We start from the raw sequence: 21,088 nt of genomic DNA on the forward strand, positions 1-21,088 counted from the left end.
GAATGTCATCGCTGTCAGCAAAGGTTTCATAAAGTTTTTTAGCTTTTGTGCGGATAACGTTGGTATGCAGCGTAATGTTCTTTTTCCTGCAGTCTTTAATCCACAAAGCTAAAGCAGACTCCATCCTTACGATGGTCTTGTTGCGGACAGTCGCAACCCTTTTTGCATCCTTGTTAAAACTTATTGCTGCTGTCGTCCTTATTTTATTTTCCTCCTTCTTTATGGAACGAACCGAAGATTCATTTATTCCGTAATGGCACCCCACAGCAGCATAGCTTCTACCTTCCTTCAGCATGTCCAAAAGTTTAACTTTTTCTGCGATAGTTAGCATCCTCCTCTGCCTTTTGGGCGCGTCTGGAGGTGCCTTTGTCGGTGCAGGACGTTTCGTCGACATTGTGGGTTTTGGCATGGAAAAAAATTGCAAACGTAAATTTGGCAGGCTGTACAGAGACGAGGCACGGAAACGGTTGACACTGGTGTAAGTGAAAGACCAATATCAACTTTTTTCACTTCTAGACTACAGTCCCTTAGCCAATCAGGATTCTGAACACAATGCACTGTAAAAAAAAAAAAAATCCGCGAAACAGCGAAGCCGCGAAAGATGAACCGCGTTATAGCGAGGGTTCACTGTATAACTGAAAACAACTTTTATTTCCATGAAGCATTGACCATATAAGAAAATATAACATTAGTTGTTAAGATAACTCCTGCTCTACAATGTATGATAAAATCCATAAATATTTACCTGGTTGCTAATGTAACAAGGACACGAACAAGCTTTTAAAAGTAAAGGAAAAATATTGATAAAATCAATTTTTTGCTTTTATTTGCTTACTTTAAACATTAACACTGAATAAGAATTCATTAGAAATTAGTTCAACATCATAAACACTGAAAATATGAAATACCAGTATTTCACAAACTTCATAAAATCTCTAAGATTTGAACAATAACAACAGTCATTAACAGGAAACAGTTTCATCCTATATGGGGTAAAATGAGATTATTGAATTCATTACTTTACTTAGTCACACTTATATCTGCACTTCTCTAGAGCACGTGTTGTGGTGTGTGAGATCCCGCGAGAAGTTATCTCGCGTCAGTTCAGCTGACCTAGATTGAGTAAATAGGTCTCGCAGGTTGTGAACAAACCAGGAAGTGAGTGGACACCAAGTTAGGATGTGAGAAAAAAACATCGATAATTTCTTTTATTGCCGTTTGTTTAAATTTCTTTCTACCTACATCGTTTTATAGTATATTCTTCTTTATATTAAAAACAATCATGATTTCAACTCATTTTATCATTTTTTATAAGTCTAACGTAACACGGTAGGACATCACAATGTTACGTTCACAACCTATTTTTAGTGGATGAATTCGAAGCTAAATAGTTTATAGAACCTTCTTAACTTTATTATGTGAGTGTAAAACTAAATTGCAAGTACAATGAAACTAATTTTATTGAAATTCTCAGAAAGTAATGGTTTATTTAAGCTCAAAGTCAGCAAATATTCCATGTCACAAAAAACGTGTCATCCGTGTCCAGTCACAGGGGAAGAAAATGTTTCACATTTCTTTATTTCAAAAGAAAACTTCATTTTTTTATTTATTTTATTTCTTCAAACAATATTTATGGATAATCTGCTAAATATTTCTTTAAATCATGGAAATTAAAGATGAAATGATTATGTAAACCCAGACCAATGAAAAGTAACATCATTTCATGGACTGACCCAAATATCACTAAACGCTGCAGGGTATGAATGAATAGCTTACTGTGTCAGTGCACTGGTAGGCAATGAATTTCCTCATCAACGCAATGGCAGTTGCTCTCTCCTCGCCGATCTACACAAACATTAACGCGAGTGAGACACACGTGGCACAATAACCAATTTCAATTCTCTAATCCAAGCCCGCACATACCTTACATTTGACGGTCCACAAATTAGGATCCCTGAAATACAGCACATTATACAGTCAAACAGTACAAAGAGTGCCTGTGCAGAAGTCTATATTCAGAAATTCATTACATTTCATAAGGTAGATCCACACACTAAAACCTACTTGACACCAGGGAGCAACTGTTGCTGAGTGATGTCATCAGAAAGATCCTCTGATCCTCCATAAAAACTGGGAGTGAAGAAAGGGGAGGGGGGAAAAAAAGGGTTAAACACGGTATCTGAGTAGGGGAAAAAAAAAACCCCACTACCTATTCACAAGAACTACAGATAAATGGATGATGTACTGTTCTCCTCCTGAAGACTTGGCATATTTCCTCATATAGTACTCTCCCAGTGCTTCCTCTCTGGAATCTCTATAAATGGAGAAAAACAATGTTAAATGATTTAATAAGCCCAGCAGCCAGCAAGAAACCAAACGTCAGGCACATCTATTCACCTCCAAAGGTTCTGCAGTCTGCGAGAACCGGAATGATCCTCATCCAGAGCGACAGGATCAAGGTTGGAAACTGGATAAAGTGGAAAAGATACTGATTAGGGGGGGGGAAAAAAAAAAAAAAGGAAAAAAAAAAAAAAAGCTTTCAGTTATGAAAGTAGCATGTATCCACTACTGAAGTGGCAGTTCAACCTACTGTCTGCCACTTCTGGCTGTTTTAGCTGGCCAGACTGTTTCATCTCAGCAAATAATTACTTAATTTGTATTAAAGCCAATATAACTGGCATTTAAGTTAATTCACAACTACTTGAAGTGTTGGGTGAATGGCGGAGTTAGACAACTGCTACTAATAGTAGGTAATTTATCAAGATGGTGTCTGGATGAGTAACTAAAGGTGTGCGTGAAACTTTTTTTTTTTTACATCCCATACCCACCAACTCCCAAAGTACAGGAATTCAGACCAATCCAGCCCACTCCCACAGCGGTTACTGTTTGCACCAAACTCTGACATTCTGATAAATTTACTTTGCTCTGTTTGATAAAATATAAACGAATTAGTAAACCTCTGTGACCCTGACCAGGATAAAGCAGGTACTGATGAACGAATGCATCATACACATTTTCAGGTTGATTCATTTTTGTCCCACAAGCTTCCCATGTTCATATTACACTTAACACAATACAACCAGATTTCAAAATAAGATGGAGGGCTTTACATAAGGCTTGTGCAATACTGGGTTTTCAATTTTGAAATATTGTGGTTAAACAATGTAATTGTCCAGAGCTGACAGCCTAAAAATAGATATAAAAGCATTTCAGCAAATATCAGGTATAAGGAGAGCGCCGGGGGGGAATATATAAAATATATCATCTGTGCAGTGTAGAGTTTCAGCAAATCACGAAAACTGGATCGTGAATTTTTTTTTTTTTGGTAATTCTGCATTAATGCACATCAGAGCCTAAAATTATACAGGATTTTCAATGTAGTCCTTCCACAAATCAGCTGTGTAAAGACTTTTTTAAAATCAATCCAAGATGACCGGTGCAGGAGGAAACAAGTCGAACTCCGTCAATGGCATCAATGGGGATGCCTCTACTACAACAAAGGCCCTGTCCACACAGCAACGGATTCAGGTGAATCCGATAAAATTGTTTATCGTTTCGGCCTGGCGTCCACACGGCACCGGCGTTTTGGGTGCCCCAAAACGCAATCTTTTGAGAACGGGTTCCAGAGTGGAAAGATCTGGCAACGGCACCATTGCGAAGTCGTCTGGATGAGTAGAACACGCCGGGTAGAAGTGTAACAAACTCGATGCGAGTTGTCAACAAATCCTATAACTTGGTTCATGAAACGCACTTACAAAATATTTTCACTGTGAATATTTATTGTGTAATGGTGCAAAGTGAGAGAGAGAGAGAATAGCCCTGAGGGCAGAGTCAATCCCGCCAGCAAAAATAGGGGGAAAAAAAAAAAAGGAGCGATCTCACCTCTTCAGATGTTGGTTTAAGTCCTACAATACATTCCTCAAAAAGGGCGTAGAAGAACAAATTAATCCATCAACGTGTAGCATTCAATTTATTCCGGACCATTAAAGACGCTGCCTTCCACGTAGAATCATACGTCATCCTCGCCACCATATTGGATGGGTCAAAGCGGAGAATAAAGATGCCTCATTCATGTGCTGCGTTTAACTGTACCAACAGGTTTGCCGTCCAAACGAGATCACATGGGATTACCTTTCACAGGTGAGACTGGAAAAATACTTTTCATTGTATTTGGTCATTATAACGTAATTTTACGAACAGATTTTTCTGACTTTGTGGCTAATATGAAGTCTCGCGCATAATAGTTTATGCGCATGCGTCCTTACTTCTTCTATTGTTCTGGTGTCTCCAAAGGGACCATCTTACAGAGCCCCTAGAGGTGTGGCATGTGTATTGCATCGTTTTCAGCAAGCGTTGCGTTGCCATATGTACCTGATATTTTACTGATCCGTTGCCCATGTGGACGCGATATTTTTTTAAATAACATCTCGTTGCCATGTGGATGTAGCCCAAGTCTAGTCTTTCTTATTACCAATTTGTTCTGACAGAACTACCTTTAAAATATACTTCAAATGTGATGGAAGCTATTTAAGACGAGCAATTTCAAACATTTGACCTTGCTGTGACCTTTATCCTTTTGGATCTATTCAAAAACCTAGGCAGTTCATCTGTTGGTTACAATAATGGTTCCTTATCAATCCTACAAACATTCAACCGGTCGTTCATGAGATAACCGCTCTAACGATAATGTCAGATGAATAGACGGATAGCCACCCAAACACATCATGACTCCACCACTTAAAAACAGGATTTTGAGTCACTTGCAAATTATCACCATCATTAAAGCTAGACGGCTTTTCAGATTTTTCAAGTGTAGGTCATAAAAATAATTTTCCCCGACACTCTATTTTTGTTTAGTGGACCGAAAGCTACTGCATTCGAATCACAGACTTCCAATTATTAGGTTTTTTTAAAAATAGAACAATTAATGAATTTATCTCCACGTGGCCCTAAATTCTCCGCTACTTTTTCCTGCTTCACCATGACCCAATTCAAGATACTACCGTCATGCATCACGTGGTGGGCTTTCCCCGTTCAAGCAAGGCATTGTGGGATACAAATTTGAAACAGGAGAGAAAAATGGAGGACGCGAGTGTGCGAATGAAACGTGAAAGACCGACTACAGTAACGGAAAGCGAGACGACATTCTATACAAAGGAAAGGAAACGCAGGACCAAACTAATATCAGCGGTCAGCGAGCACCTCGGTGTGATCAGCTGTTCGTTTCGCGACAAAATGATGGAACTGTCAGTGCCAAGGTAAACCTGCGCATGCGCACACGCACGGACTTCCTCTGCGTGAAGCCAACGATTTCATGCACATTATTTGCTTTAATCCCCTCAAATTAAATAACTTCCCAGCCACAGAAAGGTCTGGGTTTTTAAGATATTGCAGAAATAAACAGATCACAATAACCAAACTTCAGATGGAACTAAATTTCACCGATTTTATGAAATCAAAAGGCCGTCTACTTTTCAATATGCAACACACAGTTAATACGCAACATGGTGGTAAGACGTGGAAATTTTCAGGACAGAGGTTTTTCCAGTTTCCTCGCTGACATGACAAGCTGCTGTCTTTTTTCTTATTAATTTCAAGAGAGAAAAGAGAGATATCGGTGAGGGAATGACTGTTGACGGCAGGAACCAACTCATCTTATAGATGTTCGACAATATTAAATGCAATGGTTAAAAAGTATGACTGTTTATTACTAAACTAAAAATAGCAGAAGGGATATTTCTGTGTTCATCAGAGAAATTATCTGGTTTTGATTCCTTTCCTAAAACAGCACAGCTTGAAAATCATTCCTTACACATTCAAATGTTTTGATGGGGTTAATCTCATGTTTCAGGACTGTACTGGTTTTAATCTCTCATGGCTTTTGGCAGGAAAGAGGAATGGTTTAAACACGGAACATGTGCAGGCTGTGCGGAGATCATGAGTTCTCCGTTTCTCTACTTCAAGACAGTTCTCAAGCTCCGGCTGCTCTTCGATATTGATAAGTAGGTGTCATGTACGATATAAACCACAGCACACAGTCTGGTTCTGGATACAGCACTGGGAAGATGGACTTAGAATAAAAACTTAAAACTCTCCTTTTATTTCAACTTCCAAACAGTGCCTTGACAAATGCAGGCATTAAACCGTCCTGCAATGTCTCCTATAAGGTAAAAGTTCCTGTGACGGTCATGACCTTTCATGTCCAGTGCAATCGAATAAAACTGCTCGCCTGATGCATTACTTTGTGATTTCAGCGAGCACCTCGGTGTGATCAGCTGTTCGTTTAGCGATAAAATGATGCAACCCTGTCAGTGCATGGTCAAGGTAAACCTGTAGATGGCAGTAATGCAACACTGGATGCCAGCTGCTGTAAAACCCAAAAGAAGAAGGTAAACCTGTGCGTGCGTGCGCACACATACCAGGGTTTTTTCTAGAAAAATTTAGTATGAGGGCACTCACCATGGCGAGGGAGCGAAGCGGAGGGGAGATGGTGCCGGTTGTCCCCCCCCGCCGTGCAAAGCCTTTGAAAAATGCTCCAATGGGACATTCTGAGGCTATCTGAGAGGGAAATTGTAACAAATTGTCTGTCAACATTGAAAAAGAAAGAAGTAATCTTCTTCTGCCCCGGACAGCCTTTGGCTTTCTTCCGCTTCGTGCCGCGGGATGAAATCTTTAAATGCCCAAGTGTCAACAAAAACAACTCGTGAACTACTTCTGTCAAAAGCTCCCGCGCCGGTGGGTGAAAGGCCATTCAGTCTCGAGAAATCTCGCTCTACAAGTCAGCTGACCTTGTATGTAACCCATGTCAAATCTCGCGAGAGCAGCCGCTACAAGTAAACAACATGGCGCCTCAGTCTGGAAAACGCCAATTCGGATTGTTTTTGCACTGTCTGGCGGTGTATCTACTATAATTGGAATATTTCTGGAGCAATTATAACGCATTTGATGATCAGACACATTGTCACGTAGTGTTGCTGGGATGTTTTCACGGAATCGGTAAGGGGGCGCACGCCGAGAGTAAGAGGGTGCAGCACCCCTGTTCCCCCGTTTAGACGAAAACTTGCATACGGACTTCCTCTGTCTGCTTGACTGCGCGAAGCAAGCGATTTCGTGCACATTATTTGCTCGGGAATCCACTCAAATTAAATAACTTCCCAGCCACAGAATGGCCTGATATTTTGAGAGAGAGATTGCAGAAATAAACATCTCACAATGACCGCATTAAAATCGAAAGGCCGTCTAGCTTTAAATTTTTTTTGTAGAATGTTCACTGTATGCCTATTTAATCCTTCTGGGTCAAAATCTTATTCCCTTTTTCTCTTTCTGCAGAGATGCAAAACGGGTTGTTTTTGACCATTTGGAGCCCAACGTTTTTCAGTGGAATACCTACTAAATAGAGTTAACAGATAAATATACCTTTGCTGATGTTAGCTAAGTCAAACAAACAACTCTCCATTTCCTATGACAGAAAGTGAGAGTGTGCCTGTGTGAGTCAAGAGCATGTGAAATTTGAAGAAGGGGTGGGGCAGGGCTTTGGGGAGAATATAGTGTGTTCAATACACCTGTGCTAATCATTCCAAATTAATATGTGCCTCATCCTACATTTTATTAGGGTGAATAAAATGCCATTTTTTTGGCACAAATGTCACTGGATATCATGGTGGCATAACACACCAAATCAAATAAAAAAATTTACAATTTAAATGGGAAACATGCTTCAGTTACATTGTGTTCATTATCATTTCCAGGGGGGCCAATAATAGTGGCATGCGTTTTTGATGAAAATAATGATTTCTTAAGGAATACGGTTTTCTCTGAATAAATTTACTTCGATTAAAGGCTGGATTTTTTTCTAACCCTTTTTACAAGGGGTGCCAAAAATTGTGGAGGGCACTGCATTGTGTAAGGATGCCAATATTGTTATATCAGACAAGCCTAGTTTACGTTCAACTTGGATATTAAATTGTTGAGTTTAAATGAAGTTTAATTACATATTAAATTAAACTACGGACCTTGGATGTAATAATATACCAAAAATGTAAAGATTCATGTGAATTGACAGACTGGATGCGTTTATAAAATCACAGAAGTGAAACACATACCTTCAACCTCCTCTGCTCGAGTCCAGCGGAGATTTGTAGAGGGAGGAACATGAGCCATAATACAATTTCATGTGCATACAGCAATTGCAGGCAAGGGGACAGATACATACACAAAAATAAACCAAGGGAAAAAAGGAAATAGAGAAAAAAAAATCAATAATAAGCAGGCACTGAATGGTATTTATTTTCGAGATGGAGGTCATGCCAATGTCCTTGTTAGTTGATGCAATGCGAAAAGCATGAAAGTTTTCTAAATTCACTACGTTTCTTTCATCAAAAGGAGCAATTTCAGGCAAACGATCACAGATGGTTTCCCTTAAGAACTTTCCAGTAACTCTACATTCCTAACATTGATCAAGTTAAAGCTATTCGTCATAAACAGAATTATGTAAAAGTTAAATGGAAACTATTTCTAGAACCTGAGTGAAAAGCCAAAACACGTATTTGCCATCCATGCTCCTTAACTAGAAGGTGTGTCAATCGAACATTCGCAAAACAACTGCATGACGTGTTATACGAGCCACGGAGGATGGGTATGAATTTGATCGAATATGGGAATTGTGAGAATTAAGTCAATTAGTCAAAGAAAACAGATAGAGCAGAGAAATCTGGAGTTGGTTTACCGTTAACTGAAGACGGCATGCACAAGAGATAAAGAATTATGAGCACAGAGAACACAATCAAATAAACTAGCACCAGTTCAATCATGTTAGATAAACACTTTAGTCAATCTGCTGCAGTTAAAACTTACTAACATTGTACGCTGGTCTGTCACATGCCTTTTTAGCCTTAATCAAAATAATAGTTCTTGGAACCAGTCCCAGCAGTAACTAGTACTAGTAGAACTAACTTTGCATAAGTTACATAAGTAATATAAACCTATAAATCTTTACACAAATCGTATCGAAACTATTTTATCTTAAAATCATCGTTAGGAGACATTTTGTGAAAAGTTCACCTTTCTCCAAAATATCCTCGGCTCCTTCCTCCCACTGATCTTCATCTTCATACTCGTCGTCGACGTCTAATCACAGGACAGAAACACGGCCATAAATCAGAGCAAAACAAACAAATGCGTTCGGCTCTTTAGGAAAAGTGCTTGACTGCAGATGTTAGACCAGGTGAAGTTTTACCAGCTTCATCTAAGATAAAGCCTCCATGACGAGGTTTCTTTCTAGGACGGTCATCATCCTCCTCTTCTTCGTCGTACTCCTCCTCATCTTCCTCCAAGTCCTCCCCTTCTTCTTCAGCTTTGTCACTACCAGCAATGCTCCCCTGCCCTTCGTCCTCCTGGAAGAGATGTTCCATTCCATTCTCATCGAGAACAACTTGAAACTGTACTTTTATCTTTTTAAATGCAGTTGTATTACATCAATATACAGTACTGTGCAAAAGAAATGCTGGAGAACAAAAAGTGACTTAAAAAAAAAAATCTTGAAATGAAGTGTTTCAACATTTAAAAAAAAAAAAAGAAAAAAAATACTATAAACAGTAATCAGTAAGCCAGAATAAATTAAACAAAGTCGATATTTGGTGTGAGACGACCCTTTGCTTTATTAAAAAAAAAAAGTCTCAGGTACAGCGAGTGGAGTTTGATAAGGAAATGAGCTGTAGGTTTTACTGAGCATCTTACAGAACCAGACACAGTTCTTCTGGACACTTTGTCATACTCGCTTCTTAAAAGTAGACTCCCTTTCAGATTTCTCAAATTTAGGCCATAAAAAGAATCCTCCCTCCCCGACACCCAATTGTTTTTTTTTTTTAGTGGACTGAAAGCTACTGAATCCGAATCACAGACTTACAATTTTATTATTATTTTCCCCCCTAATAGAACAATTAAGCGGAGAATTTAGGGCCATGTGGCCCTAAATTCTCCGCTATTTTTTCCTGCTTCACCATGACCCATTCAAGATACATCATCATGCATGACGTGGGGGGTTTCCCCGTTCGCAACGCATTGTGGGACACAAACTTGCAACCCGAGAAAACAATGGAGCACGCAAGTGTGTGCATGAAACAGAAGACCGCCTACAGTAACGGAAAGTGAGAAGACCCTGCATTGTGAAGGAAAGGAACCGCAGGACCAAACTAATAAATAATCGGCGATTATATATTATTTATTTTACATATCACTTCTTCAATCAAACTTTAGAGATTTTTTTTCATCTCCGCGGGCTCATGTCTGAAACGGGTGGGTTATCCAGGAAACTCGCGAGATTATACTGAAGTCGAGTTTAGGAAAGTCTATTAGTGGTATTACAAAGATAGAGGAGGGTTCGTATTCCCAAAACTATTACTTCCGATCACTATGTTTGGCAAAAACATGAGCAAACACAAAAAATCAAAAAGATGAATGTAACAGGCAGGCGGGATCAAGGTCACTTTCGTTTTTATATTTTTTTTAACTGCCACTTAACACAAAACACGCTTTTCAGCAGTTTCAAAATAAACTGTGTTCCACTGTATTGACGTGATTTCAGCCAGGGGAAGAGATCCTCTCACCGCACACACACACACTGCACCAGCTTCGCACTCCATTCACAAACCAGTGCTTGACCACGCCCGTGCTGCCACAGTGAAAAAGAACCGTATACTGTCTTGCTCAATGAAATAAACGGCACAGTATGATGGCGAATCGAGAGGTTGTTCACCAGAAGTTGTGCAATATAGGTGTATAGTCTAATTACACACTTTTGCTCAGCAGTCCTTCACCATCGCAATGATTGATATAAAAAAAAAAAAAAGAAGGACCTTCTATATATAAACTATCTAATGCACAGGAATAATATTTACATTGTGAAAATCAATACATAATTTTCATTATGACTAATGAATATTGGCTAGAATACGCTCGATGAAAAACGGACTTCAACAAGATGAGTGACCAGGCTCACGTTCACCTCAAAAAGATACATATTTGGGCTAATTGCAGCATGTTATTCACTAGTAACAATATTTACGATAAGGAGAAACAGACCAACCAGCATTTCACGTGTAGGATCCAGCGGCTCGGTCATATTTTCTGTCACAACTTGAGAACTGAACTTGCTATGCGAATGTTATGATTAGCTCTTCGTCTCACAGCAAAACGACGTAACTGGGTCAATGCCCGCTCAATGAAAACCTGCGCATGCGCACACGGACTGCCTCTGTCTACTGGACTCTGCGAAGTGAGCGAGTTCATGCACGTTATTTGCTCGGGAATCCCCTCAAAATAAATAAATTCCCAGCTACAGAATGGCCTGTTTTTTTGAGATATTACAGAAATAAACATATCGCAATGACCAAATTTCAGAGGGAACTAAATTTCACCGATTTTATGAAATCGAAAGGGCGTCTCGCTTTAATTTTGCGCCAAAACCAAGTAGCCTTCATTATGTTTTCTTTTTTAATCTGAAATGTGCTCTCTTATGTAATATCCTCAGATACAAACATTTTTCTCGGTCACATTTAATTTTGTGCTGGAAAACAAACATTTGGACTAAAAATTCTTCTAAAAAAAAAAAGTTTGCGGGGGGGTGGGAAGAGCCTAAGACTTTGACAGTACTGCACATCTTAAAAGTAATACAATGACAAGTTTAAATTATACGGTAGACAGTATACATTTTGGTTACTAAAGGAACCTGTGCGCTCACAAGCAATAACAGAGAGAGCAAGCTCGCAACAGAAACATCTGGCTTGCTTATGTATAAGCAAAGAATACCACAAGTCTACAGTCGCATGGTTCAAATTCACATTCATATCAAAACTTCAAATTCAATTAAATCTGATTGATCAAATTAAAGAAGAAAAAAAAAAGTGCCTTAAGCCCTATTCGCACGGGATAAGTATTACCTGTGGACCTCTGGTAATTCGGAATAATTACAGAGAATGTCCGAGTTCTTAGTCCCGTGCGAATGCGCCATGTCCGTAATTTGCCAAGTAATAATTCCGCCGCGAATTACCTACTGTGTTTCAGCAAAACACAGACGTCCAGTGGTAATACAAGTCCCGTGTGAATGCGCATGTCTGTGTTTGTAATTATTAAACGCGCGTCTCTTGTACTTTCCTGGAGTGAATAATGGAGGATACGGGCGAAATTTTGATAAACAGCATTTCAGGGGCAAGTGGTAGTAGGCCCATCCCGTATTTGAACCAGATAAGCATTTTGAACTCCCGTCTACTAGTGTTGTGACGTTCGCGAACGAACCGATTCTTTTGAACGGCTCCTAGGCATGAACGATGAGAACCGAGTCTCGAGCTGGGGGAGCCGTTCTTTCTGTCGTTCTTTTTCTGTACTGTGTTTCAGATGAAAAAGCTTTTGCCCAAGGACAAGAAGTAGGCTAAACAGCATTTGCCTTTTATTTATTCAAGTTTTATCTGTTTGCCTAATAGTTCAAATTGTTTTGTATATAGTTTATAATGTGTGATATTAATGATAATATTGTGGGGAAACTACTTTGCACGGACGTTCATTTAATTTATTCTATCGTCATTTTGTTTGTTCTATTTTTGTGTATTTTATTTATTTATCTGTTTGTCTAGTTGTATTTATTTTTCTAATAATATATTTTTGCATTAATAGTTTGTTTTTTCCTATTAAAATAATCGTGTTCTTGTTATAACTATCTATTTATCTGACTGTTTAGTTGTATCTATTTTTGTTACAATTTCAATATTTTTAATATAGAAAGTTTGTTTTTTTCTATTAAAATGTTCTTGTGTGATAACTAGTTCTTGTGTTATATTTATTGTAGTTGTATCTATTTTGTATCTCAGACTTAAATATTTTTGTAAAACAAGTGTTTTTCTATAAAATATTCTTGCGTTCTTGATAACTTCTTGAGTGGGGTTTTTTTTTTACAGAAAAGCCGTTCTGCATGGACATTCATTGAAGCCCTCATTGTTTTTTAATGGTTATTTATGAGCGTTTAGGGGTTACAATAATGCAAGTCTAGGTTGCTTTATATAAAAGGTATGTCCAGAAATATTGATGTCACTGTCTAAGCAGAGGGATCTGGCTTCTTTAGACGCTGTCTTCTTAAAACTGAATAAATATTTAAAAAGAGCCAAATGAGCCAGTCTTTTGAACGGCTCTTTTCAAAGAACGGATCACAAAGATGCGGATCCCATCAAAGAGCCATAAATCCCATCTCTACTGTCTACTAGGGTTGGGCGGTATCCAAATTTTGATACCTTTAAACCGTCTCTGTGTTTTCCCGGGGTATACGGTATTACCGAGAAAAAAATAATATTTTGTTTCGGCCTACTGTGTAACGTGCGCCTATGCCTCAAATGTACTATTTAAAAGCAGCATAGCGAATTGTGTGCATTGTGGTATGGATTAAGCAGCAAAGCGAATTTTGTGCATTGATGAATGGATTAAGAGATATTTCAAAGCATCACGCAACTCTTCCTTCATCTTGAAAATAGCATTCAACTGTCGTTTACACATGTCTGCGTTGAAACGCCATTTGCAGCACTATTTCACCTACTCCATCAAAAAAAAGTACACGATGAGCAGGATCATACCCTTTCAAGCATGGGAAATAAAAAAAAAAGAAAAAGAATCAACCAATACCCAAGTCCGTTTAGACTGCGCGATAAACCATATTCTTCAGCGCAAATGAGGCGAACCTAATTCAAATGCGTGATAGCTGCACAAGGCAAAATCATATGGGCCCACGTCATGCCATGGCGGGGAAATTAATAATCAAATGGCCTTACCTTGCTTAAAACGTTGTCTTGATCACATAACTCCTTACAATTATTCCACTTAAATCCATACGGTTTAACACACCCAACAAAGATAGCAAGCGCATTGCTAATTCCCACCAGAAACCTAACAGTTTACGCTACGATGTTTTCTTCCGTTTCTTCAGTAGATGACATTTCAAACGTTTATTACCCAGATCCCAAATGTCATACGTTATATTATTTTACCTTGTTGTTACTCATGTAACCTACTCAAAACACAACTCATTGGAGAGATCTCGTGGAAGTGGAGTACCCCAGGCTATGGTGTGCCTTAGGGGACATATTAGATTTTTTTCGATTTTGCACGGTCATTTACATTATTGCTGGCTCTTCCTTTTCGTTTGAAACCAAAATGCTGCCACACTGCCGATGTTGTATTTTTTTTTTTGCCACTAACTCATTATCTTGACTTGCCATCTTTCAACCGCGGTCTCAGTCTCTTTTTTTTTTTTTTTAGATAGGACAGTATAGAGAGACAGGAAATGAGCGGGGGAGAGAGAGACGGGATCGGGAAATAACCTCGGGTCGGAATCGAACCCGGGTCCCCGGATTTATGGTACGGTGCCTTAGCCATCTGAGCCATGACACCCCCGGTCTCAGTCTCTTGCGAAGCTTTCTGTCAGACTCCAAAATGTCACGCAGGGTTGCCATGGTAACGACATAAACAACCCTGCACGCGATGAAAACTTCTTTAGGAAATTGATAGAATTAGTGAAAATACGATCACACAGTTATTCGGGATGATCTTCAATTTATTATTTTATATTATGACCTCATGTACTCCATATTTATTTAGATATTATATATTTTTTTTAAAATGACGGTAATGAGACCGATACCGTTGGTACTTTTGGATACCTCGGGATACCTTCTTACCGTAATACCGCCCAACCCTACTGTCTACAAGACGAAACAGGATGCTGTGAACTTACGACACATCCGGTCACAATGTCTGTAAATTCAGTGAATTACAGACTTTTGCTTATCCCGTCCGAATGCGCCACACAATAACACAGAGGTGCGGGGGTAATTGCGAATTACCAGAGGTCCATAGGTAATACTTATCCCGTGCGAATCGTACTTTAATAAGGCATTTGTTTTTTAACCAAACAGCCGACCGCATGAACAGAGAGCTTTCATGCTGTAGACAAACTTAATCAGTGTGCAGACTACCAGGGTTCCCCCTGGGTTCTGAAAAATATTCTCCACTTTTTTCCCTTGAAAAATAAAGTCCATTAAGCATTCTTCACTTTTTCTTAGTTACCGATTTATCAACGTAGACTTAATACAGGTTTATTCCAACCAAACTGGCCCAATTCAAACAGCTGTACAGATGCAGCTCGGCTTCTCCATTACATATAAAAATTAGGCTCCGCTCCAGCCTCTAATCAGAAAGACTTGATTTTGGGCAGCCTGCGCACCATCAGGCTAAAATAAACCTCTTTAGTTTGAGCTTACTGACGGTTATTTTAGCAGGGAATTATTCAAAAGAGGCATTATAGGACTCCCTTTAGCCTTTACTTCAACACAAAACTCAATTTACAATTGAACAGAGACGAGACGAGTCTGGAAACAACCAACAGTGAAGGAATCTGAACTTCCTGTTGATTTACAAACCGAACACAGAATGACACCGCGGTTTACATCATACCGTTAGGTAGAGCAGGGCCGTTTCTCGCTGTTGAGACCAGGGAGAAGTCAAGTTTTCCTGGGGATTGTATTTTTTCTTCTTAACGGAGATTGGCATCGATAGGTTGGGGATGTGAAATCTAACTTTACAAAGTAATACTCTCACCCACACACATTCAAACGTTATGACTTTTTGTGTGATTTCTGCACTGCTGTTTTTAAATTTGTGTCATTCACTTCAGTTTCTCTCTCATTATCATCACCCATAATGTCTCAGGACACTGAGGCATGTGTCAATTGACTTAATACCACGCGGAAAATTTATCATCAGTTTAATAAAAATATAATTTTTCACTGACGTATCTCGCCTTTAGGACCACAAAGAATAATTCTAAGCTAGATTATTATATTACAATATTCAAAATCCCAATTGACATCCAAGTCAACTGTTTTCTATTAATCTCTTACTTTTTTGAGGGTGAAAATACCCGGGGGCTCTCGCCCCGCGTGATGGAGCCTAATGACACCACAGTGTTAGCCACGGGAACTTAACACGCTGTCCAAAACATAGCTAATTTCAGTGGCTTGCCAGCTGATAACACTTTCACATTTTTTTTTTTTTAAATTAACCACCAACCCCTGTATTACTGACACTGCCCGATGTGCTCAGGGACGGCTGGGGCTCTATATAAATAAATAAGTCGTCGTCAAGATACATCAAGTGAAGAGATGACATTAAGGCTCATACATTTAAATGCCATGAGTGAGTTTCACCTCAGGTGTTGAGACAGAAACTGATGTGGATGATGCTGATAATCAGTGTGATAGCTCATTTCCCCAAGGTAAGCCTGGAAGTCTTTAAAGATTTCACAGTAATGATTTTTTTTTCCAAAAGCTAATTAGATTATAAATGTAGGGAATCTTTTTAATGTCTCCCCCCCCCCATCTTCATTTCTGGAGTAACGAGTAAGCAGAATTTTAAAAAACACCCCACCCTCCAATTTTACTTCTGGTTTCCAGAAGGTTCCACGTATCTGCTTTAACACCTAGTTAAAGTGTACCGGTGGCATTTTTAGATCCCCCAACCAGCCCCATAGTGCAACATGAATGACATCATCTGCGATTTGCAACACAGGAATGGACTGAATGGTGAAGATTTAGAAAACAGAGCGAGTCAGTGGTTGGACATTAACAACAACAGTGGAGAGGGTGAGCAGCACCAAGTTTCTGGGTGTGCACATCTCTGAAGACCTGTCCTGGAGCAACAACACCGCATCACTGGCCAGAAAAGCCCAACAGCATCTGTACTTCCTCCGCAAACTGAGGAGAGCAAGAGCCCCGGCCCCCATCATGCACACATTCTACAGAGGCACCATCGAGAACATCCTGACCAGCTGCATCACCGTGTGGTACGGCGCCTGCACCGTGTCCTGCTGCAAGACTCTGCAGCGCATCGTGAGAGCAGCTGAGAGGATCATTGGTGTCTCTCTCCCTTCTCTCACGGATATTTATAACTCCCGCCTCACCCGCAAAGCCATCAAGATTGCAGGTGACCCCACCCACCCATCTCACAGCCTCTTCAGTCTGCTGCCGTCGGGGAGGAGACTGCGGAGTCTCCAGGCCAAAACCAGCAGGCTCAAGGACAGTTTCTTTCACCAGGCAGTCAGGAGGCTCAACTCCCTCCCTGTTCTGCCCCCGCCACAGATTCTGCTCGCGCACACCCCTTCAGCATCGGACATGTCATCCTCACAGTTATATATACACATACATCTCATCGTTCATTAAGACACTGAACTCAGGGACCGCACATCTCAGTTTACCTCGCTCATTTGCACTATTCCGCACTACCTCATCTTAACAGCTGCTAGTTCGTTTATTCTGCTTATTTCATGTTTCCCTGCTATACCTCCCATTTGTACCAATTTGTGTGTGTGTGTGTATATATATATATATATATATGAGTGTTTAGTCTAGTTATTATCTAGTGTTTATACTGTTTATATTGTCTGAGTGTTTAGTCTGTCTTGTTCTTATCTAGTGTTTATACTGTTTATTTATACTGTTTATATTGTTTGAGTGTTTAGTCTGTCTAGTTCCTATCTAGAGTGTTTATACTGTTTATATTGTTTGTTTTTTCAATTATTCTATTTTTATTTATTGCATTGCCAGTTTGCACCGTGGGTCAGAGAGGACTGATATTTCATCTGTGCTGTATGTTGAGCATGTATAGCATATTTGACAAAGTTGACTTGAACAATACACCGGTAATCTCATTTCCATAACAGATGAAGAAATCATTGCTTCTATTTGTGATCCTTTAACTCCGTCAATTAACTGTGATCGTGACTCAGAAGGAGAAATACTCGATAAGGAGAACGCGCCTAAAATTTCACATATAACATGAGTGTTTGGTACAACAAGCGGATCCAGATCAGTATTACGAACTTTTCAGTATAGTGAACTTTTTGGACGTCGCCCAAGGAACTCATCGTAGCAGGGTTGCAGTGTGTGTGTGTGTGTGTGTGTGTGTGTGTGTGTGTATGTGTGTGTGTGTATATATGTATAAATAAAGTAATAAAAGTCCAAAATTGACCATGTGAAGGATTTCCCAGGCTGTCTCACATATTTCCCTCAGTGTTTGCGTCTTATAATCTAAAAGACAGGGCATCCATTTTCACTGTGTAACAGTCTTTACTTCATTCTCCTCAGCCTCGACCTCCTCAGCCTCGCTGCTCCTCTCGCTCTGGTTGTCTGAGAAATCGCTATCCTCACTGTCAGACATCACTGCACTTCACCTGCTCAAAACACACACACACACACACACTAATGAAAGCACTGGCAAAACAAAAACTACCAGATAAGACATATGGAACTGTCTAAATCTGAACCCCTGTAGTGCTGAATCAATCTAATATCTGACACCTAGCTGTAAAAACCTATTTCATCTCTATAAGTTTGAGAGTTTAGCTGAAGAATAAAACACTTGATAAAATTAGCACGCACTAAGCAGCCATATTAGCCAACAGTAGTAGTAGTAGTAATCTAGTAGCAAGTTAGCATATTTACTACACAGTAAAACGCCATCCCTTTTCAAACAAAACCTACATGGGAAAAATAATAAATGCCAAATTATTCGAAATAGCAGTTCTGAGGTGATTAAGATAATTTAAGATTTCTCCATCATTCGTCAAACGTAAACCAACCGCCAAAGTCTATCGAGTTAGCATTAGCGGGATTTATAGCCAGCTATTGTAGCAGCTGACTGTTAAACACTACATTCTGTATTTAAAACCATTCACACTTATTATTAAAACAAAAGATATATATATATATATATATATATTTTACCTTTGGAAGTAAACAATTTTAACAAGAACAAGCAAAAATGCAAATTATTAGTATGATTAAGTTTCATCCGCTCTACTCGAGCTGAGAACACTGCGTCTGTTTTCACAGAACATCCGCGGCATACAGAATCTACTTCCGTTTCCGGTCCGCATAAAGAAACAGCGCCGCTGCGTGTCCTGGAGAAACAGCGTTCCCAGAGCTACTGTCGCACAAACTGTCGAAAAAGTTGCCAACTTGGCGACTTTCGAAAGCCTCCAGGCGACTTTTTTTTTTGGCACAGCGTGACACAGACAGACAATTTAAACGCAATGTCAGAATTTTGTTTGATTGATTACGAGACTCTTGAAAAAAACTGTACAAAATCTCAGTTCCTCAACATCTGAATTGGACATTCTGCCCACCAACTTTAAGTCTTCACCTCATACTTACAGATGTGTAGTGGAAGTTCATTATGTCTGACTATTTAAGTATTTTTAAGTTCGTTTCTTAGACAAGGACTTTAAGCTCGTTACCTTGTTGACAGCTTCGGGGAGAAACTTCCGCCTTCCTCAGAATTATCACCAGATATTAGGTGGTGATGTGCCTTATCAGCTGATGTTACGTTACGGAGGCGTGAAGGTTCTGTCCGATTTGACAGGTAGTCCACGCCTCCTGCTGTCAGGTCGCTCCCCCAGGACGGCGCTCCTGGGCCCTGTACTATGAACGGAGGTCAACCTACCCAGCATACCTGTCAACTTTGAGGTTTGAAAAAAAGGGATATTTTCCAGATTTTTAACTCAAAATAAGGGAAAATTTCGGAAAGTCATGCCCTTCACCAAAAGTGGGTGTGTAGTTGAATGGGGGGCAATTTTCTATCTAGTATTTGTGATTTCCTGTACTCTGGCGCATGTTGGTGACAGCCAAGACCCAAACTCAATATGCTTATGGTTTATAGAGTGCATTTGTGAATAAACTCATCTCATCTCATCTCATTATCTCTAGCCGCTTTATCCTGTTCTACAGGGTCGCAGGCAAGCTGGAGCCTATCCCAGCTGACTACGGGCGAAAGGCGGGGTACACCCTGGACAAGTCGCCAGGTCATCACAGGGCTGACACATAGACACAGACAACCATTCACACTCACATTCACACCTACGCTCAATTTAGAGTCACCAGTTAACCTAACCTGCATGTCTTTGGACTGTGGGGGGAAACCGGAGCACCCGGAGGAAACCCATGCGGACACGGGGAGAACATGCAAACTCCACACAGAAAGGCCCTCGCCGGCCCCGGGGCTCGAACCCAGGACCTTCTTGCTGTGAGGCGACAGCGCTAACCACTACACCACCGTGCCGCCTGTGAATAAACTATACATTTATTTTTATTTGCTTTCAGTGGTACCAGTTTTTTCTCAAATTAAGGGCTAAAATACGTATCTTATGTTAAAATAAGAAAGGTCATTATATAACCAGTCAATAAATTCAATTCCATTGTAATTTATTATGGTTTTACCATAATCATGGCCTCGGAACACTAGATAGATAGATAGATAGATAGATAGATAGATAGATAGATAGATAGAGTAATACAGAGTAATATAAAATATTAAACCAAGAGTGATTTAAAATGGGTAAGTTTCAGATAGAAAATAAAATAGACAATGAGTGGATAAAACAGTTAATACACCAATTAGTTTACACTAGGCTATTTATGAGGTCTTAGCCAGGACATACTTAATGTAAACATGTGTAGCTTACCTTTGATTATTTGGGAGGCTTTCGCTTTCCCCATGGAAAATTTCTTTGTGATGGAAGAGTCTGGGAACATTCCAGCCACACACTTGTTGGAATCATCAAAGAAAGAGAGGCTAATGTTTTTCTTAGCTATTAGCATCGCCATCTTCACCTCAGACCTAATCAGTGTTGCCAGATACTGCTGACGTTTTCCAGCCCAAAATATGTTCAAAACCCGCCAAAATGCACTTGAAACCGCCCAACTTGGGCGGGAAACCGCCCAATCTGGCAACACTGGACCTAATCACTTGTTCAGCCTCGCCTCTGGACGTAGTTCTGTAATTACTGATGCCTGAGAGGGCGGGGACGTGAATTCATGGCCCGACTTCCTGCTGTAAACTCCTGTCAGAGGCGCGTCATGAATTCTGGACCTACCGACTTTTTTATATTGTGAAAATACGGGACGTTTATATAATGTGAAAATACGGGATATTTTCGGGAAAATAAAAAAACGGGAAGACAGCAGGAAATAAGTCAAAATAAGGGATTTCCCGGGAAAAA

The 21,088-nt window shown here is 39.8% G+C and overlaps 1 protein-coding gene across 3 annotated transcripts in view; it reads right to left on the reverse strand.

Annotated features, from left to right (window-relative positions):
* Positions 1-18,938, reverse strand: part of supt5h (SPT5 homolog, DSIF elongation factor subunit) — a 73,113-nt gene extending 54,175 nt beyond the window's left edge. Inside the window, exons 1-9 of one of the 3 annotated variants that reach the window (XM_060943915.1) lie at positions 18,816-18,938; positions 18,163-18,262; positions 9,236-9,392; positions 9,061-9,126; positions 2,398-2,467; positions 2,246-2,314; positions 2,065-2,130; positions 1,924-1,954; positions 1,777-1,845 (exon numbers count right to left, since the gene is read on the reverse strand). In XM_060943915.1, coding sequence (XP_060799898.1) covers positions 1,777-1,845; positions 1,924-1,954; positions 2,065-2,130; positions 2,246-2,314; positions 2,398-2,467; positions 9,061-9,126; positions 9,236-9,392; positions 18,163-18,249 — 615 coding nt within the window. In that variant the 5' untranslated portion in view covers positions 18,250-18,262; positions 18,816-18,938. The other 2 variants (XM_060943916.1, XM_060943917.1) reach the window with 2 other exon arrangements.
* Positions 18,939-21,088: the final 2,150 nt, after the last annotated feature.

This window comes from Neoarius graeffei, chromosome 17, assembly GCF_027579695.1.
Source record: "Neoarius graeffei isolate fNeoGra1 chromosome 17, fNeoGra1.pri, whole genome shotgun sequence".
Classification (NCBI taxonomy): domain Eukaryota; kingdom Metazoa; phylum Chordata; class Actinopteri; order Siluriformes; family Ariidae; genus Neoarius; species Neoarius graeffei.